At 41.1% G+C, this 22,439-nt stretch overlaps 4 protein-coding genes across 4 annotated transcripts; all 4 read right to left on the bottom strand.

Annotated features, from left to right (window-relative positions):
* Window positions 1-4,705: 4,705 nt before the first annotated feature.
* On the bottom strand, window positions 4,706-6,795 carry LOC105212700 (retinol dehydrogenase 12). Its single transcript, XM_011184864.3, has one exon. It carries the CDS (start codon window positions 5,874-5,876, stop codon window positions 4,830-4,832), a length of 1,047 nt encoding a protein of 348 aa, XP_011183166.1. The 5' UTR covers window positions 5,877-6,795; the 3' UTR covers window positions 4,706-4,829.
* A 150-nt stretch (window positions 6,796-6,945) lies between these two features.
* On the bottom strand, window positions 6,946-8,517 carry LOC105212701 (retinol dehydrogenase 12-like). Its single transcript, XM_054231486.1, has 2 exons — window positions 8,302-8,517; window positions 6,946-8,214 (listed from the first exon to the last, which is right to left on the bottom strand). The coding sequence occupies exon 2, from the start codon at window positions 8,203-8,205 to the stop codon at window positions 7,147-7,149; it is 1,059 nt and encodes a 352-aa protein (XP_054087461.1). The 5' UTR covers window positions 8,206-8,214; window positions 8,302-8,517; the 3' UTR covers window positions 6,946-7,146.
* Window positions 8,518-8,794: 277 nt separating this feature from the next.
* On the bottom strand, window positions 8,795-14,107 carry LOC114804059 (retinol dehydrogenase 12-like). Its single transcript, XM_054231487.1, has one exon. It carries the CDS (start codon window positions 10,023-10,025, stop codon window positions 8,970-8,972), a length of 1,056 nt encoding a protein of 351 aa, XP_054087462.1. The 5' UTR covers window positions 10,026-14,107; the 3' UTR covers window positions 8,795-8,969.
* Window positions 14,108-21,177: 7,070 nt separating this feature from the next.
* LOC105212703 (uncharacterized) lies at window positions 21,178-22,147 on the bottom strand. The gene has a single exon (XM_011184865.3). It carries the CDS (start codon window positions 21,663-21,665, stop codon window positions 21,225-21,227), a length of 441 nt encoding a protein of 146 aa, XP_011183167.1. The 5' UTR covers window positions 21,666-22,147; the 3' UTR covers window positions 21,178-21,224.
* Window positions 22,148-22,439: the final 292 nt, after the last annotated feature.

Here is a 22,439-nt window from a genome sequence, read left to right as displayed (position 1 = left end):
TTATATGACTCAAACTTCACCGACACGAATCGAAGAAAAATAAATCATCAATAAATATAAAAATATACATGTTTATGTAATGGAAACCGCACTTCCCTCGAAATTAGTGAAGTGGAAAATACAGGTGGTTTGTGGGTGACGTGTACTTTTATTGTCTTGTTTTTTATAAAAATAGTATTTTCTCATATATCTATTGTAGTATATATAATAATTATTTTTCGAAAGCCATAAAGAAAGCATTAAAACGAAATTTCTCTAAAAAAGTTTAGTCTAAAATTGTTAATACGCTGTTCATTGCTTTCGTCACTTCTAGGCTGTACAAATGAATATACTTGATAAATGTGTAAATAAGTTTGCATATGACGACTTTCAATTTCAAGTAACTTTAGCTGGATGCGTCAAGTCATCGCCCATATGAATAAACTCATTCTCGAAACTTAATTAATGCATATATTTTTATGAATTAAAGTGGCTTGTGTCGTCATACACACTTGAATGATACAATTGAAAATAATAATACATTTTCTCAGTTTTAATTAAAATATCAATATAAGTGTGAACTTACTTACGTAGACACATTTAAAAAATGCGCATTAAAAATATAATAAAGACAGGTCAGTTAACCTCGTACATACATACTTTATCTTGTGCATTTTGGTACATAGTGCATGCTTGGTGCTTTCACCTTTACTTCTATAGTTAAAAGTATTAATCTCCTAGATATTCGGGTACGAAAACCTTTCATTGTTAATAGCCAAATTGTAGTTGCTAGCGATTATCTTACAACTGCTAAAATGTAAGAGTGTAAAACTAACAACATTATTATCGGTTAAAGCTTATGTAAATATATATGTACACGCATTGATAGTGGGAATAACGTCAATCACAATCAATATTGACCAGCTCCAACGACGCACAGCAATTAACCGTAATTGTTGTACCACATGCATGCATAAGCCACCCATAACGGTCCAATAATGATCGCACACTTGCAAGTCATTTATCATACATACAGACATACATATGTATATGTATAGTGAATGTCATGAGGAAATTGCGTGTTCAAACTGACTTTTTATGCCGCCAATTGAGCGACAATTCAGTTTGCCTTAATATTTTCAGTTTATTAATTTGAATTTGAATTCTTATCTAACGTAGTTTCTTTGCAATTATTGCAATATTGTTTGGTGTAGACTACGCAGAAAAGGTGTGTGAAATTAGCGCTTCGATTATTTTCCACACAACACACATACATATGTACATATCGATAATTAAAAAATATTTTCACATGCAATTGCACCTATTCAAGTTTATGGGGCGTATGAGTGATTCTAAATGTAAACTCATATGTATTTCACAAAATTGTGTAAAAACAAAAAGTGTGGCAAATGAATTTTCAATTAGTTTTAATTGGCCGTGAAGTCATCACAACTAATTTCATATTTCAGTTTTTAATTCATTACTTTATTTACTACAATTTGTAGAGCGCAAACATACATACAAATATATCTATGTATTTATATACGATGTGTATATGTAAATAAATCATTCAATTATGTAAGTTTGTAATGTCTAGCAATATGTAAATGTTGTGACAACAGTCACGTTTGCAAGATGACTTTCGTATAGATATGTGTATATTTATTATATATGTAGATATATTTATTATATAAGCATGTAGATCTTTGCGAAAATTATAAAATCAACTGACAGTATTTTATTTGGCAACATTTACAGCTTTATTTGCATGCATTTGCAAACAGGAGGGCGCAAATTCCATAAGCCATCCGTTACATTCGCTATTTTTAGCTGCGCTTGGTGGCAACGAGCCTCCATTTGGCACGTAAATGACTTGGAAATACTTATGTATGTATGTATGTGTGCGTATTAGTTCATACTTATGAATTTTTATAGGTTCTCGTTCGCTCATTTTTGCAAATGCAATTTATTTTTAATTTCGCTTTTGCTGCTATTAAAAATGACAGGGTGAGGCGAATATCTTCTTTGTGTGCACAGTGCATATTTATACATAGTACCTAAATTAATATATAGTGTACATATATGTACATGTATGTATAAATAATTTCATTCAGAAATGAGTAAATATGTATACACCATTTAGATATAATGCCATATCATACCTACATATGCATATATATTTATACATATGTATGTATGTACGGCAGTAAGTGCGAAATGCATATTTTCTACCTGCTATCCATGTATCTGTGTATGTGCGCACCTACAGTGTGACAGAATGTTGAAATAGCTGCATCGGCCACGCTACATTTTTCCACCTTTCCGCCTTTGTTATTGTAGCCGTTATTCTATTCGCCGTTGCACGAAATTGCTGTTTTTTTGCTGCATTGCCAGCAGGGTACTCATCAAAAAATGGGAAATATTAAAACTGTTCGTGTCGGCTGAGGTGTTCATACATACATATGCGCGTACAATGGCAAAAAGCGGAGCGAAAACAGCACAGAACTATAGCTAAACAAAACGAATTATAAGCAATGGAATTTTCCACTCGGTTTCAGTGCAATTTGCGCTGGGTGTATTAACCCCTTCGTTGCTGCGGCAACCCAGTAAGAAAGCAACTCATGCACACACAGATACCGGATTTTACTTTTACAACCCTTAAACATACATACAAACTGTTTGATCGAAAAGTTATGGAAAGTTTTCGCTTTTTCGAGTCAAAAACATCGAGTAGGGGATGGTAACCGCAAAGTTACATGCTTACATACACACATACAAACTCGAATACTGTAGAACAATCGTATACTAGTTCAATAGTCTCGTAACTGACAGAATGTGAAATTTCTAGAGTATATCTCGAAGTTAGCTAGAGCAACAGGCATATCTCCCACACAACGGCGTGTAATTGAAGCGGCCTCAACGGCACACTACCACTTAGCGGGTTAATACAGAATGAAAATATCGCTTTGTAGTTGATTAAATTGCAGGCGGGCAAAAATTCCAACGCAGATGGTGTCACTGTTTATGGGGAGACTGTTTTAAACGGCATTCGTGCTTGTGCACTTACATATATATTTGTAAATAAATATGTATGTTATATCTAAAATTATATGTTCATGTAAATGCCATATCGACGGTTTGTTGGGTGAATACGCCCAGTGAACAAATGAGCAAACGTCCATAGCGAGGCAAAGTGCAAATGAATTAAACCAAGGTAAAATTAACAAAACCGCTGGCTCATACTAGGTAAGTGTGTACATACATACGTATATAATTTTTTTTGTAAAGTATTCGTATGCCTTTAATTGGCGCTAAGATTTTATGACTCAATTAAGTAAATAAGTTAACGAAATTAATGCAGTTTTAAATTGCTACAATTAACATTGCTTTCATAACATAAAATAAAATAAAATGCATTTCGATAGTAACTAATTAAATAAACAAATTCTTATGCATTTATATAAGTATGTATGTATGTACGAGCTAGCAATTTGAAGACTCAAACTCAAAAGTTCTTTGAGCGTAGAGTGTACTACATATAAGTTAGAAAAAAATCTTCAAATGACGAATCAAGTTTCATAATAATAATATTATAAACCACTTCAGTTCAGAAATTCACTCGAAGGTTTACAAATTATCTGTCTAAAGTAAAATGCTATTGGAAGCAATTTTTTTTTTTTCAAATAAAATAAAATCTTAAAGATTATTTTCACATTGGACATCGGATATGAGGCCCTAGCATAACCCTGTAGTATGTAAATTCTTGTAATTTTCCACTCTTAGAGAATCCAAATTTCCCAGTTTTCTCTTATGCAGCCAAACACCGGGCATAAATCACAATGTTCACAGCTGCAATTAATTCATCAATATAGTGTATAATTTCACCACTCCCACCTGCCATTCGGTCTCACTTATGTACATATACAATGTATGTAGGCAGATTTGTAACTGTTGATGGAGCGCATATGAGATAAGTGGCGTTGAGTGCTTCAATAAGGTCGTTTGCTGACAGCTTAGTGGACATAATAAATATAAATAAATAGTCGATTAGCCGTTTGCCAACTGGTATGACACATCTGAAGCTCATGAATAATAAATAGCCGGTCGGGTGTAAAGTGCAGGCCATACCGTTATATCTTGGCACTTGTAGGTGGTTAATTGAATCACGCGAGAGATCTGACTCTCAGACCTGTATATACATATACTCGATGAATTATGACAAACAGTATTTAGTATGAGCTAATGAAAAGCAATGTACACGATTTGCATTTCTATGGGTGGAAATGTATTATTTTATTGCCTTGAATCCGTTGAATCAGCGCAAGAATCTGCATAAATTAGGCATTTCCAATCAACGTTGACTTTTGCATTCGCGCACACACATTCAAATACTTATTTACTGATCACATATATGTACATATATAAATAGCAAAGTGTGTTGGCAGAGCAAAATGTAAACAAACAGTATTCGAAGATATAAACAACAACTGCTGCATAAATATACCTACATACATACATTCAAGTATTTATTTATGCGCGCAATTTTTTATACAACAAAATTTGAACTGATAAATAAGAATATGGCATACCGCAGAATAAGCGAAGATCAGGTTTGCTGAATGAGCACTACATATTGCGCGCCGATCGTGTGTTTGCCGTCAGTATGCAAAACGACGAACGACGTCAAAAGCGTTGCTCACGCACTACTTTGAACTTGACTCTCAAATTTCGTGTTATTGTTTTTGAGAAACTTTTATTGTATTCACTACACTGATAGTTGGCTTACATATAAAAAAACGCAAAACATATACTTATATATGTACGTATAAATAGTTCAGCATTTTAAATCACTAAGGCTGCGAGCCGTTGACTGTCACCACCTCCACTTCGTCGCTCTTCGCGCTTGCTTTGAGTCCCACCAGTTTTTCGCTTTCCGTCCATAGCCAGTCGACTGTGTCTTTGTTCTTCGCCCACGGCAGCAACGGCCAACGCATTGAGTCGCTGTAGTAATCGCCACTGCTCTGCTCCAGTGCTGGATCAAGCGCCAGGCGAAGTTGTGTCTGTGCGCCATCCTTCGGCGACTTCCACAGGAACTGCACCAAGTAATGCAGCAAACCGAAGCCTGGGAATTTGATGTGTCGCACCAATTCCGTGCGCACCACACCGGGATGACAACAGTTCACCGTTACGCCAGTATCGCGCAGAAGCTCCGCCAGTTTGCAAGTAAACAACACATTAGCCAACTTGCTTTGCGCGTAGGCGCCGAAGAAGCTCGAGTAGTGGCGTTCACTGTTCAGATCATTGCGTTTGATGCGTCCAAAAATATACATGGCTGAGCTGACGACCACAATGCGACTTGGCGCCGACGCTTTAAGACGCTCCAATAATAGATTTGTAAGCAGAAAGTGTCCAAGATGATTCACGCCTAACTGCTGTTCGAAGCCATCAGCAGTGAGTTTGCGAGGCGTGGCCATGATACCCGCATTGTTCACCAGAATGTCCAAACGTTGCTCCTCGCCTAGAAAGCGTGTGGCAAATTGACGCACGGATGCCAGCGATGCCAGATCCAATGTACGATTGTAGACATGCTGGTTGCCAGTGCGCTCAACAATCTCCAAACGCGCCGCCTCGCAGCGCACCGCATCGCGACAGGCCATATAAATGCGTCCACCCCGACGCGCCAACTCCAAGGCGGTCGCCTTGCCGATGCCCGTGTTGCAGCCGGTCACAATTACAACCTTACCATCAATGCGGTTCTCTTTGCGATAACGCGGACCCTGTACGCACTTGCGCAGCAGCCATAGAAAAAACGCAGCGACTAAGGCGATAAGCAGGATGGGCAGAAGCCGTGCCCAAATGCCATGGAAACACAGTTTCTCTTCTTCGTTATCTGACATATTATAATCGGAACGTCTTTATGGCAATATGTATACACTTCGTAGCAAAATAGCTTTATTTGTTCAACGCGCAGACTTTGCGTCTTCAGCGACGGGCTTAAACTGACTTCCAAGTCACAAATCTCCAACACTGACAGCGATGCGCGTTCTCCTCGCTCGCTGATAAATATTAACCTGACAAGTCAACATAACGTGTGTGTGCTGCTCAAGCGCAGTAAGCTTAGCTCTAGCGGCTGCATGTTTTTCGGCAACAGTGAAAGTTACGGTTCCCATAAACAGACATACACAAGGTAAGCGATAGCCCAATTACTTCGGGCGGCTTTCGAAAATACAGCTGGCTTCCGCTGCAGCGGCTGCTAAATGTGGCGTGTAAACAGCGACGCATTAAGGGCGACCATTTTCAGATCCACACACACATACTGGCACAACAAGTAGATAGAGCGCTCAAGCAAAAATACTGTAAGCCGCTTCAAAGAACTTTGAGCTCGGCTAGCTTCAGAACTTCAAACACGCAAATTTGTGAGGTAGAGCTGTTTTGAGCACCGTTGGCAGCATGAAACGAGACTACATGCAGCAGCAGCGCTGCCAAAGCGAAGTACGCTTTGCTGCTTTGTATTCCAGTCAGACCAGCTGCGGTAATATTAGCCACTTGCGTGCTTGTAAGTAAACCCCTGTGCCCCTGCAAGATCAAAGCTGGCAACCGGTTCGCCATGAACTTCCTCGCCGAGAACAAACAGTGTTGCCTACTAGTATCTTCATAGGCTTGCATACTCATATATGGGTGTGCATGAAAACCGGTTATGAATGAACGTAACAAAAAGAGATAGCTTCGTTGCAATCGGTCCGAATGCAGGCACTCCAAATATCGCTGCAGCAGCAGAAATTGGTCAATGCTGAGGCGGTGTACCCTACAAGCGGCCCGATCGCGTAGAAATAACTGGTAAACGGTACTAACGAAATAGGTTCAATGTCAGAGTAGCAAATCGTGAAAGTGATAACTAAGAAACCTCAACAAATATTTACTATTGTCCACATGAAACCAAAACAAAGTGAATTAAAAAATATCAAATTTCGTTTGAACTAAGGTGCTATCACTCTCAGTGTTGTTGTTGTTTTTATTTCATGTCGAAATAAATAATTATATGTGTGTAATATGAGTATATATTTGTAGAAACTTAAAAATTATGTGATTATAATCAGAAAACGAACAGTTATGACAAAGACTGAAACATTTCTTCAGAAAGACGCGATACGTAGCTTTGACACAGCTTCATTGATCCACTACTATTGTTTGCACTGCATTCGTCGTTCCCTGCAAGCCGACCAGCTTTTCGCTCTCTTTCCATAACCAATCCGCCATCTCCTTGTCCTTGGCTTTCGACAGTAACGGCAAACTGGTCGAGTCGGCGTAGAAGCCACCGCTGCACTTCTCTAGCGCCGGATCCAATGCTACACGCAAACTTGTCTGCGCACCGGCTTTGGGCGTTTTCACGAAGCAGCCGAATACGCGCAACCAAATCGCATTGAACCAATGTGTAGCAATGCTGTAGCGACCCAATTCAGTGCGCACTATACCGGGATGAACGCAGTTGACGGTTACGCCCGTATTCTTAAGCAGTTCAGCCAACTTTCGTGTGAACAAAATGTTGGCCAACTTGCTTTGACAGTAGGCGCCCAGAAATTTTGAATAGTGCTTCTCACTGTTCAAGTCGTTTTTGTTGATGCGTCCGCAAATGTAGGCCGCTGAACTTACCACCACAATGCGGCTGGGTGCGCTCGTCTTTAGGCGTTCCAACAGCAAATTCGTCAGCAAAAAGTGACCCAAGTGATTCACACCAAACTGCTGCTCGAAGCCGTCTACGGTAAGCTTGCGCGGTGTGGCCATTATACCGGCATTATTTATAAGAATGTCCAGGCGTTGCTCTTCTGCCAGAAAACGTTCGGAAAATTGGCGCACCGATGACAATGAAGCCAAGTCCAGTGTGCGGTTGAATACATTTTGGTTTTGTGTGCGTTCAATGATCTCCAAACGTGCGGCTTCACAACGCGCTGCGTCGCGACAAGCCATGTAAATACGTCCACCCCGACGCGCCAGCTCCATGGCTGTCTCCTTGCCGATGCCCGTATTACAGCCCGTCACGATCACTACTTTACCGTCGATGCGTGTCTTTTTACAATAAAAGGGCCCCTGTACACACTTGCGCAGCAGCCACATGATCACAGCAATGCCGATACAACAGACTGTGATGAGCACCAGCCAAGCCCAGGGACCGCGAAAACACAATGATTTTTCCTCGTCTTCCAAAGGGCTGAGTACTTCATCCGGCATATTCAATGGCTGTATATGTACGAATGGAAAATGTAAACTTTGAGTTTCCAACTAAATGCTCGTTTCTTGCTTTGTGCTTTTGCGTTGTTTACTCACAATGCAACTTTCTTTTAGGCGTCGTTACAGACAACTAACTGCCAACTACTAACTTCCATCGGCATCACTGCACCACTTAGTCCAAGTATGTTCGAATTTCAGTAGTTGCTTTCGAATTTCGTTTCGGTGCGTAGTAATTTTGTGACTTTCTTTTAATAACCTGGCTAATACACTGCCTGCTACAACCACCGGCCGCCAAACACTAAAGCCTCTGGCAGGTCTCTCACGGTGAAGATGGAATGATACGAACATGAACAAGCAAAAACCAGCTTTTTATATGCCAGCCGCTGAGAGTTAGAGCTCTTACAGCGGCTGTGGCACACTCGCAGACTACCATATACATAGATATGTATGTACGTTTATAAACTACTACGAAACCAAGTTTATATTTGTTTTTGTTGTTTTTTCACATGCCATAAGTGCAATTAACACTTAAATTTAAATATTCGCTAAGAAGTTCGAACATCATATGGAAAATATTTTCGTCTCTTAAATATTATATATATTTCGATCTGCTGATTACTAATGGATCTTTTATTATTTCCATATCTATATTACTATAATTTACTTGTAATTTAATACAACATTAACTGAACAAAGTTGCGTTGCTTGTCGCTGCGACAGTCGGCCGCAAATACAATCTTTAAATACGTTGCAACTGCCATGTCTCACACTGCGATTGTTTCGATGCGTTCGGTTCGGCTTAGCCCGACCAACCTCTCGCTCTCACGCCATAACCAGTCAGCCATTTTTTTGTCGGTGGCCCACGGTGGTAAAGGCCACCGTATGTAGTATGAGTAGTAGCCGCCTGTGGAACGTTCCAAGCTCGCATCAAGCGCTAAGCGGAGCGCCGTCTGTGCACCTGCTCGAGGAGTGCGAGCGACCAGACCGAAAAGTTTATGGACGATGTACCACAGCCAAGCCGGCTGTCGGTTGTGAAACATCAATTTGGTATCCACCATGCCGGGATTGCAGCAATTTGCTGTTACGCTGGTACCGTCCAATAATTTCGCCAACTTCCGCGTGAACAATATATTTGCTAACTTACTGTTGCTATAAGCGCCGAAGATCTTAGAATAACGCTGTTCACTGTTCAGATCATCCTTGTTAATGCGCCCGAAGAGATGCATGAAGGAGCTCATCACAACCACGCGACTGGGCGCAGCAGCCTTCAGGCGTTCAAGCAGCAGGTTGGTGAGCAGGAAGTGTCCTATGTGGTTGACGCCGAATTGATACTCAAAACCATCGGCGGTAAGTGCGCGTGGTATAGCCATAACTCCTGCGTTATTCACTAAAATGTCCAGGCGTTGTTCTTCGGCAATGAAGCGGGCTGCAAAATGACGCACCGACTCCAATGAAGCCAGATCCAGTGTGCGATTGTAGATTTGCTGGTTGCCGGTGCGGTCGATAATCTCCAAACGCGTGGCCTCGCAACGGGCCGCATCGCGACAGGCCATATAAATGCGGGCACCACGCCGCGCCAGCTCCAGAGCGATCTCTTTGCCAATACCACCGTTGCAGCCAGTGATAATAACGACCTTGTCATCGATGCGATTGAGCTTGCGATAGTATGGACCTTGTTTGATTTTGCGCAAAATATACAATATGCCAACAATGAGGAATACGATAAGAAATATCTGTATGATCCAAGCCCACGCACCGTGGAAACATAGTGTTTTTGGCGTATGCTTTGAAGGTTTATTCAACACAAGTTCCTCGGTCATAATGTTGAAGTGTTTGGTTTCTTCAAGCTTGCTTTGAAACAACCGCGCTTCTTAAGGGAAAAAGTAGAACTAAATTTTAAATTGAGTGTCCTTTTAAGTTTAGTGATTCTTTTCGTAGAGCTGCGGTACACGAACCAACCAACGCACCTGCTATTTTCGGTTGTTTCGGGAGGCGTTTGCCTTGACCGACTAGGGGGCACTTTTTGTACGAGTATTTTAAACGTTGCACCAAATACTTAGCTTTGGTCTAATATATTATTAAACGTCGCGTGTTTGTGGCTTCATTTACATTCATTTTCGGCACTTTAAGTTGTTACCCAAAAGAAACTTGGAACTGTGTTGTGCTCGTGTAACGGTGAGGGAAAAGATTGGGTGCAGTTATAAACGCCATAATTTTTTATAATTAAAAATAGTTAAACCAATTTAAAAACCCTGCAATCGCTTTTCATGTAGGCGCTGATTCAAAATGATTCAAAAATTAAAAAAGAAAAAAGACAAATGCTTGATTCGCCTGTATGCCATGGCTGGTCGAGGTGAATAACTTTTATGGTTTTCTGTTTTGATTCTGTATTTGAAGTGAAAGTTGTTTTTTTATTGGTCGCGTGCGCCACTCTGTTCATCACCGCCGCACCCAACGCCAGCGCCACACCGAATTTTATGTCTTCAGCTTTCTTTCTCTCATTACTACTGCTTTCTTGCGCTCTTTTGAAGTTTTGGGTGTATGTTAGCATATTCACAAGCACGGGGAGACGCGTGTCGGAAAGCGAACAGCTGAAAGCCGAACCAGCGTTATTAATGCTCTACATATTTCGGCTGTCCGAGGGATTCGCCAAAATCATTTCTGGTAAAATGTCTCCCGCGCTCCCTAAGAAGTGTCCTTGAAAGAAATATATACTCGTATACGTACATGAAACATTTCGTCATTTATTGGAAACCGCACAGTGTCTCCCTCGCCATTGCACCGTTACGCACCGCGTGCTGGTTTCCAGGAAGTTTGTACGCACGTTTGTGCGGCGTTGCCGAATAAGCGCGTGCAATATTACTACGAACTTCGCTACTCAAGCAGTCGTACACTGGAAAACAAGCCCCATTTCCAGTGGAATACACCTCGGGGGTGTTGCTTACCACTGCTGCGTCAAAGTTCTTGAGGGCGGCGACCTCACTGCCGTTGACGTGCTTCTCTGCACGTACACCCACCCCAGTGACATGGCAAGTGGAGCAAATCCGCGGCAAAGGGGTGTGTAACAGTTTCCTAATTCTGGCAATTTTCGCAGTTTTGTCCTGCTTTTTCGTCTATGCGCTTTTATAGCTCCCCCACCTTCGCAGCTGAGTGCACTTGTCTTTTGTGTTGGCGTTCGCTTTTATCGACCGAACTGAGTGTAGGTCATGTCATTGGATTCGCTTGTTGCACAGATGGAAGTTTCGGGTTTCCTGTGGGGAATCATAAACTCGTCTCTTCTAGTTCAATTGTCGACATCAATGCAATACTTGTTCTCTTTTGATTCGCTTTTATTTTTGGTGGATATGTGTAATTATTAAATCATGCAACATTGTGTTTGTATTCTCTGGCAAAAGATTTGCAATTTGCGGATTTTATTTGTCGTGCCACAAAGCGCTGCATGGCACAATTCATGATCGCCACTACATTCTGAAGTATACATACATATATATTTATATACATGTCATGCCATTTTGCCTCAAATATAGAACGATTACAATTTATTCTAATTTCTAAGTTTCTTTCACTGCATTTCTTTGCATTGGTTTGGCTCGACGCCCATTCGGCGGGTCGTTGCAGTCATCTCCTGTTATTCTCAAATAGTTTTGGCAGATGCGACTGCTCTGGCTTTTGTTATTGCCAAACAATGAAGAAATAAGTTGCGTCAAACGTCATTAAATTCCACTCGCGACCGTTGCCCAAACGCCGATATCGTAGGTAAACAAGTTAGTATGTCAGTACGAGCAATTAAGAATGTGTTCTATTCTAATTTAATTAACTACTTGCGACTTAACTTGCCCAAGTAAATAAGTACTTATTTGTTGTTCGCATTTGAATGGAGGAAACGATAGCTGTATACAAAAACAAAAATCAGCTATTGTTTACCGCTTAGCAGCGCCAGCTGGCGTTCGACGACGTTTCTGATGCATCAATCGTTGGTAATTGAAATTTGAATTCGGATGTTAGAATTACCTCTTAATTTCTGCTCATTGTTGTTGTTGTTTTGCCATGCACGTGCTATTTGTGTGTTTGTTGCTGAAAAGTGAGTGCAACAAGCGTGTGTGTTAGCGCGAAGGCCAAATGCAGACGTATGTATGTATGTATGTACATGTGTATTGACGCATGGCTCACCTTGAGGGGAATCGCATGCATATCTTTCTATATGCTTATGTTTCTAATTTGCATATATTCATATGTATGTATGTTTGTATTGGCTAACGCTTTACAACAGCACTTGCAGGTTTTCACTGCCTTTCCCACTAATATGCGCCACCGCCTTGCCATCTAAGTCCTTGGTCTCGTGCCTGGCTGCAACAATGTCCAAGCCACTTAACACGTGTTTGAATATTATTAACCTGTTTATACAAAATATTCGCATGAATATGCGATTCTGTTGCTCACGAATGATGTAAAATGTAAATTGAATCTGTGTTTGTAGACAACTTACTTAATAAGCGCACATACATACATACATTTTTGTATATAAGTATGTTCATGCACAAAAATTCTTGGAACACATTCTGCGCGAGCTATTTTTATACTTTCCATTAATAAATTTTGTTATTTAAAAAAAAGGTGCGGATGGCTATATAAAATCAATTACACACACGTGTTGCTTAAATGCATATACTCACAAATATGTACATACATATACATATGTATGTTGTATAAATTTTTGATATTTGTAATGTGCAGCGGCATACCGGAAATTCTGCAAACAAAGGCTGACAGAAGTATACGGAGGCATTCACTTGGCCAATATATACTATGTTTACATTTTTTATATAACAAGGCTTAAAAGAATAACTGCTACACATTGAAGAATATAAATACAAAATTGTGAAAAATTTCTTTGAACGGCATATTATTACCCATTATTATATGTATGTATGTGATTGGCGTTGCAACCGTTTAGCCGGTTATAGCCGAATCGACGATAGTGCGCCACCTGTCTCTCTCCTTCGCAGTTCGGCGCCAGTTGGAGATCCCAAGTGTAACCAGGTCGCTCTCCACCTGGTCCCTCCAACGGAGTGGAGGCCTTCCCCTTCCTCGGCTTCCTCCGGCGGGTACTGCATCGAACACTTTCAGGGCTGGAGTGTTTTCGTCCATTCGGACAACATGACCTAGCCAGCGTAGCCGCTGTCTTTTTATTCGCTGAACTATGTCAATGTCGTCGTATAACTCGTACAGCTCATCGTTCCATCGTCTGCGGTATTCGCCGTTGCCAATGTTCTGAGGACCATAAATCTTGCGCAAAATTTTCCTCTCGAAAACTCCTAGTGTCGTCTCATCTGATGTTGACATCGTCCAAGCTTCTGCACCGTAAAGCAGGACGGGAATGATAAGCGACTTGTAGAGCTTGATTTTGGTTCGTCGAGAGAGGACTTTACTGTTCAATTGCCTACTCAGTCCAAAGTAGCACCTGTTGGCAAGAGTTATTCTGCGCTGGATTTCGAGGCTGACATTGTTCGTGTTATTGATGCTGGTTCCCAGGTATACGAAATTATCTACGACCTCGAAGTTATGACTGTCAACAGTGACGTGGGAGCCAAGACGCGAATGCGCCGACTGTTTGTTTGATGACAGGAGATATTTCGTCTTGTCCTCATTCACCTCCAGACCCATTCGCTTCGCCTCCTTATCCATGCGGGAAAAAGCAGAACAAACGGCGCGGTTGTTGCTTCCGATGATATCAATATCATCTGCGTACGCCAGGAGCTGTACACTCTTGTAGAAGATTGTACCTTCTCGGTTTAGCTCTGCAGCTCTTATAATTTTTTCCAGCATCAGGTTAAAGAAGTCGCACGATAGCGAGTCACCTTGTCTGAAGCCTCGTTTGGTATCGAACGGCTCGGAGAGGTCCTTCCCAATCATGACGGAGCTTTTGGTGTTACTCAACGTCAATTTACACAGCCGTATTAGTTTTGCGGGGATACCAAATTCAGACATCGCGGCGTAAAGGCAACTCCTTTTCGTGCTGTCGAAAGCAGCTTTAAAATCGACAAAAAGGTGGTGTGTGTCGATCCTCTTTTCTCGGGTCTTTTCCAAGATTTGGCGCATGGTGAATATCTGGTCAGTTGTCGATTTTCCAGGTCTAAAGCCACACTGATAAGGTCTAATCAGTTTGTTGACGGTGGGCTTTAGTCTTTCACACAATACGCTCGATAGAACCTTGTATGCGATATTTAGGAGGCTGATCCCACGGTAATTGGCGCAGATTGTGGGATCTCCCTTTTTATGGATTGGGCAGAGCACACTGAGATTCCAATCGTCAGGCATGCTTTCTTCCGACCATATTCTGCAAAGAAGCTGATGCATGCACCTTATCAGTTCTTCGCCGCCGTATTTGAATAGTTCTGCCGGTAATCTATCGGCCCCCGCTGCTTTGTTGTTCTTCAAGCGGGTAATTGCTATTCGAATTTCTTCATGGTCGGGTAATGGAACATCTATTCCATCGTCATCGATTGGGGGATCGGGTTCGCCATCTCCTGGTGTTGTACTCTCACTGCCATTCAGCAGTTCGGAGAAGTGTTCCCTCCATAATCCCAGTATGCCCTGGGCATCGGTTACCAGATTACCACCTTGGTCTCTACATGAGGATGCTCCGGTCTTGAAACCTTCGTTAAGTCGCTTCATTTTTTCATAAAATTTTCGAGCATTCCCTCTGTCTGCCAGCTTCTCAAGCTCTTCGTACTCACGCATTTCGGCCTCTTTCTTTTTTTGTCTGCAAATGCGTCTCGCTTCCCTCTTCAGCTCTCGGTATCTATCCCATCCCGCACGTGTTGTGGTCGTTTGCAATGTTGCGAGGTAGGCAGTCTGTTTTCTCTCCGCTGCGAGACGGCACTCCTCATCGTACCAGCTTGTTTTTTGTCGTTGCCGAAAACCAATTGTTTCGGCTGCAGCGGTACGCAGTGAGTTTGAGATGCCGTTCCACAGTTCCCTTATACCGAGATGCTGATGAGTGCTCTCAGAGAGCAGGAGTGCAAGTCGAGTAGAGTATTTCGTGGCTGTCTGTTGCGATTGCAGCTTTTCGACGTCGAACCTTCCTTGTGTTTGTTGACGGGCATTCTTTGCTGCACAGAGGCGGGTGCGTATCTTCGCTGCGACCAGATAATGGTCCGAGTCTATATTTGGTCCTCGGAGCGTACGCACGTCTAAAACACAGGAGACATGTCTTCCGTCTATCACAACGTGATCGATTTGGTTCCGCGTGTTTCGATCAGGAGACAGCCAAGTAGCTTGATGTATTTTCTTATGTTGGAATCTGGTACTACAGACGACCATATTTCGGGCCCCAGCGAAGTCGATCAGCCTCAGGCCGTTTGGCGATGTTTCGTCATGGAGGCTGAATTTTCCGACTGTTGTGCCAAAGACACCTTCTTTACCCACCCTGGCGTTAAAATCACCAAGCACGACTTTTACATCGTGGCGGGGGCAGCGCTCATAGGTGCGTTCTAGGCGCTCATAGAAAGCATCTTTGGTCACATCGTCCTTCTCTTCCGTTGGGGCGTGGGCGCAAATCAGCGATATGTTGAAGAACCTCGCTTTGATGCGGATTGTGGCTAGACGTTCATCCACCGGGGTGAATGCCAGGACTCTGCGACGGAGTCTCTCTCCCACCACAAATCCAACACCAAATTTGCGCTCCTTTATATGGCCGCTGTAGTAGATGTCACAAGGACCCACCTTCTTCCGTCCTTGTCCCGTCCATCGCACTTCTTGGATGGCGGTGATGTCAGCCTTAAGTCGTATGAGGACATCAACCAGCTGGGCAGAGGCACCTTCCCAATTAAGGGTCCGGACATTCCAGGTGCATGCCCTTATATCATTATCCTTAAAACGTTTGCAGGGGTCGTCATCAAAAGGGGGGTGTCTCATCCGAGGCTTTCGTAGATTTTTCATTGGGGGGTGTTTTTATGTGGTGGGTCCCAAACCCTACGCACAACCGCATAAGCGGGCTTCGCCTTCTCACTTTAGCTCGCCTTCAAACGGATGTCTGTTGGCTACCCAGAGGATACTTGGTCTAAAACCGGAAGTAGTGAGCTGCTTGAACCATGTGGAGAAGAATCGTTTCTGGCCACTCCCAAGTGAGTGACAATCAAAAACTTTCCTCACTTGCGTGAACTTCTACACATGATCCCATCCTCCAGTATACGGAGGCATTCACTTGGCCAATATATACTATGTTTACATTTTTTATATAACAAGGCTTAAAAGAATAACTGCTACACATTGAAGAATATAAATACAAAATTGTGAAAAATTTCTTTGAACGGCATATTATTACCCATTATTATATATCAAATTTAATATTAAGGTTCCATTTAACAGTTTAAAGCTGAAGAATAACTCCTGTTTGCGTTGTTCTTGTTGTTCCAGTGTATGTATGCCATGCTGCAATGACAAATTAATTAAATTCCATAGTCGCCTATGGCAGTAGGTTTTGTAATGCAACCATTTCCACAGCCATTTCCGCATTGTGTATCAGATTGCGGCAAGTACATTGAAGGGAAAACCTAGAAATGTTTCAGAGGCGGCCTTTTTATGTGGTCAGTCTCGACATTGTGCTTATTGTATTAAGATAGTTCACCAATTCGTAAAAATGTAGTTGATTTCAGCACGCTTTCTCAAGACTAATTAACGCTACGGAAATTAATGAAACCAAAAAAAAAAGCTTGCGAAAATAATGCGTTTCAACGGCTGCTTACTGAAATTTGTTATCTAACTTATTTATTGCGCTAACAACTACATGCGAACATTAGTTTAGTATTGTTAATGAAACCCTGTAATTATTGGTTCGTGCCTCTTTCATATACACTCGCGCGCAAAGAATGCGGAAAGTCAACTTCTAGTTTCATTCCCAACATCTGCAGACACCAACTATTAAAGGCGACGCCAACTATTAAAGGCAAATACTCGTATAAAGTATATGCTATAACTGTAATATACGAGCACATGCGAGTTGATTCGATTCACATTTATTAAATCATAAATCACATGGGAAAGAACGCAATATGACTAGTCAAAATAGAGATACTCATACTTTGTGTGCGTCAAATTGATAAAATTCATGAAATTGTGTGCAGGAAAAAGCGAGACTAAGAACTGTCATCCAATTGCACTTTATTGGCACAATACCCGCTTTATTTGCATATGGCCAATATAAGTATGTATGTAGGAGTGTGTACTTAGCCGCCAAGTGGGTGGTTACATGAGCGCCCATTAACCAGTCAAATGTCATAAAAGTCGGTTAGCACTGGAAAATTGCAGTTGAAATACATTGAAGTGGTTGACTGCCTGTTGAATTCATATTGAAGTGCTATAACTCATAAGGCTTCTTACATAATCAGATGTAAACATTTGTCATTTTTGCTTTTGTGAATGCCATTTGAAATCACAAGGAGTTCTAGTAATTTACTAGTTGTAGTAAAACGAATAGACATTATTTACTTGAATTTAGCAATTTAAAATTGAAATTATTTTTGTTTAAATATACCATTCACTGAGATTTTTTTAATTTTCTAACTCGTCTCATTGGCGCCAATGTAAACGTAATATTTGTAAATACATTATAATATATTTGTAGTCTTCATGCATTCTTACTCAGTTCAGCACCCTTTCACTCCTTCGCCCTTTCATTTATTGGCGCTGTCGTCGTACTTTCTTTGAAACTCATTACACAACAATACATATACAATGAGTAGATACCTCCATATATACTAATGCTATTGTATTTCTTTCTTTTCGTTAAATGTTGATTTTATAGTTAGTTAAAATAGTTAAAAATAACTTAAATCGACTTAAGCTACTTTAACATATTGCCACAAAAGTGCATGTTCGTGCTTTAATAAGTATGCGCGAGCACATGACATGAGATTTTTGAAATTGCACAGTTCTATTATATGCATTTTAACTGGATTTAATGGTATATGCGTTTACGAATGTGTATATGTATATATGTATATACTAATCCTCATGAGTGCATAGTAATCTCTTCAATTTCTGTTCAATTATCTAGTCATTTCGTATGCGTTATGGCGAGAACTTGCATGCGCACACACACAACGTTTATTATGCAAGCGAAAGTTTTACAGTAAAGTAGTTGGAGGCAGTGGAACAAATATACAAATTGATATGCAGGCCTTTGTATCTCCCCTTGAGACCCTGGGGTATGACGCGCGAAACTAGGTGAAGGCCGTCAAGCATTATTAAAACACACATACATATATACACATTTCAAGACCTAGTGGGACAGCATTGTATTTAACTGCTAAGCATTATTCTAATAAGCGAGACAACAGTATGCATTTCATACGTACATTTACTCCTAACACGCATACTTACTTGATTTATACTTTTGTAAGGAGTCGGCTTGTGAGAACGAAGCGGAGTCCTTGTAGAGTCCTTGACAGCTAATTATGGCTATTTGATTATAATTACAGACATATGTGACTAGAGTTTAATTAAGAAATTTAAAAAAAATCAGGTGTGCAATACGTGTATGTGACTACCAGTCGGAGGGTTAGAAAATAATTCTCACATAAACGCCGAGGCAAAGCATAAACTTTTATCAAAATTAATTATTATTCTAAAACAAATATTATTACTCGACTTCAAACTATAAGCTGATACCTTGTGCATAATATCATTTTTCGCTATTATCAATCAAATTACATATCATAGTTTGAAAGCGATAGAAAATTGCCGGGGTTATTTGATGAGATCATTCATTACCGTTAATGGTATGCTTCCACCAGACTTCTACACTGCCCGCTTCCTTTTCGATTGTATTAGCCAAGTAAAGATCGAGTGAATTTCTGAAATAGTCTTAGCATAATAGGAATATTTCTTTAAAAATAAAAATTTTAAAGGAAAGTGCAATCGCAGATTTTTTTGATATTAACAAGTTTTTATTGTTTTCTTTTATTTTTTTCGTAAGAATTTTAGAAAGAAATGCTTATAAACTATATTATTACAATAAGATATATTTCTTGTAGACAAGTATAGGTTGTATACATTTAAAGCGTTTCACTTAACATAGATATTTTAAGCAAATTTACTATATTTATTCGTATATAAGTAATGTGTATATATATATATGTAAGTAATGTTCAACATTCATAAATTATACAAAGCAGAAAACTCTAAGTTATACTTGGCAAGTCCATTTCATCTGTTATTTCTTTTATTTTTATACAAAATTCACACATAATTAGCAGCTTTTTATTTACGAACTATAAATGAACTGCTGCAGACAGTGGAACTTTCTTTTAACATGTTCCACATTTTCCTCCTAGTTCAGTTATAGTTTTACAATGTTTTGCACGGTGAATCTTATTTTTTCTATTTCTCTACAGTGCAATTCGGAATTGGCAGTTTCAAGTTTGTAAAGTTTTCGTATTTTCTAAAAGCTTGGAAGCATTTATCCCTGAAAACCCTTTGAAACTTTTTTTAATATATGCTATCACCCATTTCGCCTACTACCTACTGACTCGTACTAATTCACTAATTAGTACTTTTTGTTGCAATTTATCAATAAAAATTTAAGTAAAATAAATTTATTCGCTGTTACTTGCACAACCAGTATCTCAAATAGTTCCATATCACACTGCGTTAGTTTTAATATAATATAAAAATATGTTTGATTAAATGAGTATACTTGCAAATGCCAAATAGTTTGTAAAAATGTATTCCATTAAAAATATTTACTACATTTGTTTGCAAAAATATACCCTGTATTTATAATATATGTCTATTTATCTATGTCTTTGTGTGATATTCTCTTACCGGACGCCGGATGAGCCCAAATATAGCCAATCTGCCGTTCCCCGTTGCCTGTGAAATTTCGCAATGCGCACCGTTGAAGCGCATTTTCTTTTCTTTTCAACTAGCTGTCGCCGATGCATTCATTTGCCCAGACTCAGCTATTTACGATATTTTGGGCTGTTTGCCAACTTGCACCGCAATTTAATGGCGTGCTGCCTCGTCCGTCTAGTTACTTCTTATTTTCCAACCACCAATGCGGCTGTGACCTTGCATTTGTGCTGGTCGCGTCAAATACCGTATGCACCGAACCCCTGTCGGCCGATACGCCTTCAGGCCCGCTTGGGCCTTGAGTGCGTGATTACTATGACAGCGTTAACTTCCACGCTTCCTCCGCTTCGATTCGCCGAACTAAAAGCAATGCGTACCAAACATCTAAAGCCAACATTGCTGCCACACGGAACCCAAAATATAGCTGAAAGCATGCAAAGCCTGTTCTGGTGCGGAATACGGTCTTATCCCGGCGCGCTTTTCGAACTGAACCGGGAAGTCGAACGTCGCAGGAAATGCAGACGTTTTCGTGTTTTTCGGCTGCGGCCAGTTGCTTCCGCTTGCTTTGGTTTCTCTGTAGTTTCGGCAGTAACAGTTGTTGTTGTTGTCACATTTTTGGTACGTTTCTGCTGTAACTTCTTGCCCGTTAGCAATTGACGTCTATCGCCGCCGCCGCCAAACAAACTTGAACCATCCGAACTGGAGTATAACTCGATTGTTGATGTGGCATCTATTTGAGCCACGATTGAGCGTTGCTCCGCGGCGGCGAGTTGCATTTTAGCGAATTTCTTGTGGCAACGCTTGAGATTGGCACGCGTTAAGGGCGCCGTGATGCGCCGCCCCAGGTGAGCGGCGAGTGAACTCGGCGCTGCAATGATATTGTTATCTTCGAACTTGGGCCAATCCTCTGCGTCTTCAACGACATCTGCTGCGACGATATCGCTTTCCTTTTCCTTGTGGGTTGTGGCGGTATCCGCCAACGCGCAGGCATCAACGCGTACGGCCGACTGTCTTCTGCTTGCTCTCCCCTCCGGACTGTCGGCCAACGAACGCTGCCGCGTTTCCCTATTTTGTTTAAGATTATTGTTTTCTGCTTTTGTTGTGCTGCCATCTTCATGGGGATAGCTGCCGCTACTGTTGCTTGTGTGGAGAACGCTTTCCCGTTCTCATGAACGCTTGGCGCTGTCCTTGCGAAAGGACTTACGTAGCTTGTCGACCAGGCGCAAATGAAATTTCGTGATATCGTTTTGGCTTTCCGTTGTGTTCATTGTCTTGGGCGGACTGGAGGCCTGGCTGAAGGACCGGGTTGGCGACAGTGCACCAGCGGCTGACGAGTGTGAGGTACGCGATGCGTTGCGGGGAAAGGCGCGCGATGACTGACAACGCTGCATCTGCATGCGATAGGTGTGCGAAGGTGATGTGGCAAAGCTCTCCGACTTGCATTCTGACACTTTGCGTACACGTCCATTGGACGGCACACCCATGGCGGAAGACAATGTGGGTGCGCCACCATTCGAGCTGGTGGTCGAGCACTCCGATGTTTTGCGTGAACGACTATCCTTGTAGATGTCGTAGTTGTTCTTCATGACAGGCATCATAAAAGCCATTTCGGATGTTAATTTGATTTATGCAATTCACGGTTTAAATGTTATTAGTATTGATTAAACTGTAAAGGCACTTCACTAAAGCGAAGTTGATAGTTATATTTGCTTTTGTTGTTTTGTGACTTTTATTCTAGAACCTTCCAATGACTTCGTTTCGCTTCACTTTTCCAGTGACGACTGCGATGCACTTCGTTTATTTTGTTTCAAATTCTTATTCCGACGAAGCGGGTTTCCACGGTCATAAATTGAAAATCAGTTGCACTTTTACACTTTATTTGCTTTGCTGCACAATGACTTTTATTGTTCTTGCAATTGTATAGTTTATATATAGAGTATTTATCTATGAATGCATGTAATTCACTTTCGACCACTTGGTTTTGTTTTGCTGTTGATTTTCTAATTTTCTTAGTCTTCACCACTTCTATTTTCCGGTTTTGTTCTTATCTGCTCAAGAGTTCGACTCCGAATGAACGGAAGACGGTGGTGTGGTTACATTTTATAGAAAACCCAGCAATTACGATGAACTGCAGCGCTCCGTCATGGTAGGCTGCCGAGAGCCACAGTAGCTGACGTCTAATTGTAGAGAGAGCGAAATCGAAAAGGCAATGCAAAAGGCAAATCACAAACACGCTATGTACCTGCACTGCTGAGGCATATATCTTGCAGATATGCAAATGTATGAGTTTGTTAGAAGCGCATTGCTCAAATGCAATTTTCTTATTTGCTCTGTTTTTGATTTTCCAATGTAGCGGTATATGTATGTATGTAAAATTGCCT

The sequence above is a fragment of the Zeugodacus cucurbitae genome, chromosome 5 (genome assembly GCF_028554725.1).
Source record: "Zeugodacus cucurbitae isolate PBARC_wt_2022May chromosome 5, idZeuCucr1.2, whole genome shotgun sequence".
In the NCBI taxonomy this organism is placed as follows: domain Eukaryota; kingdom Metazoa; phylum Arthropoda; class Insecta; order Diptera; family Tephritidae; genus Zeugodacus; species Zeugodacus cucurbitae.
This window is presented reverse-complemented; position numbering and strand designations above follow the sequence as displayed.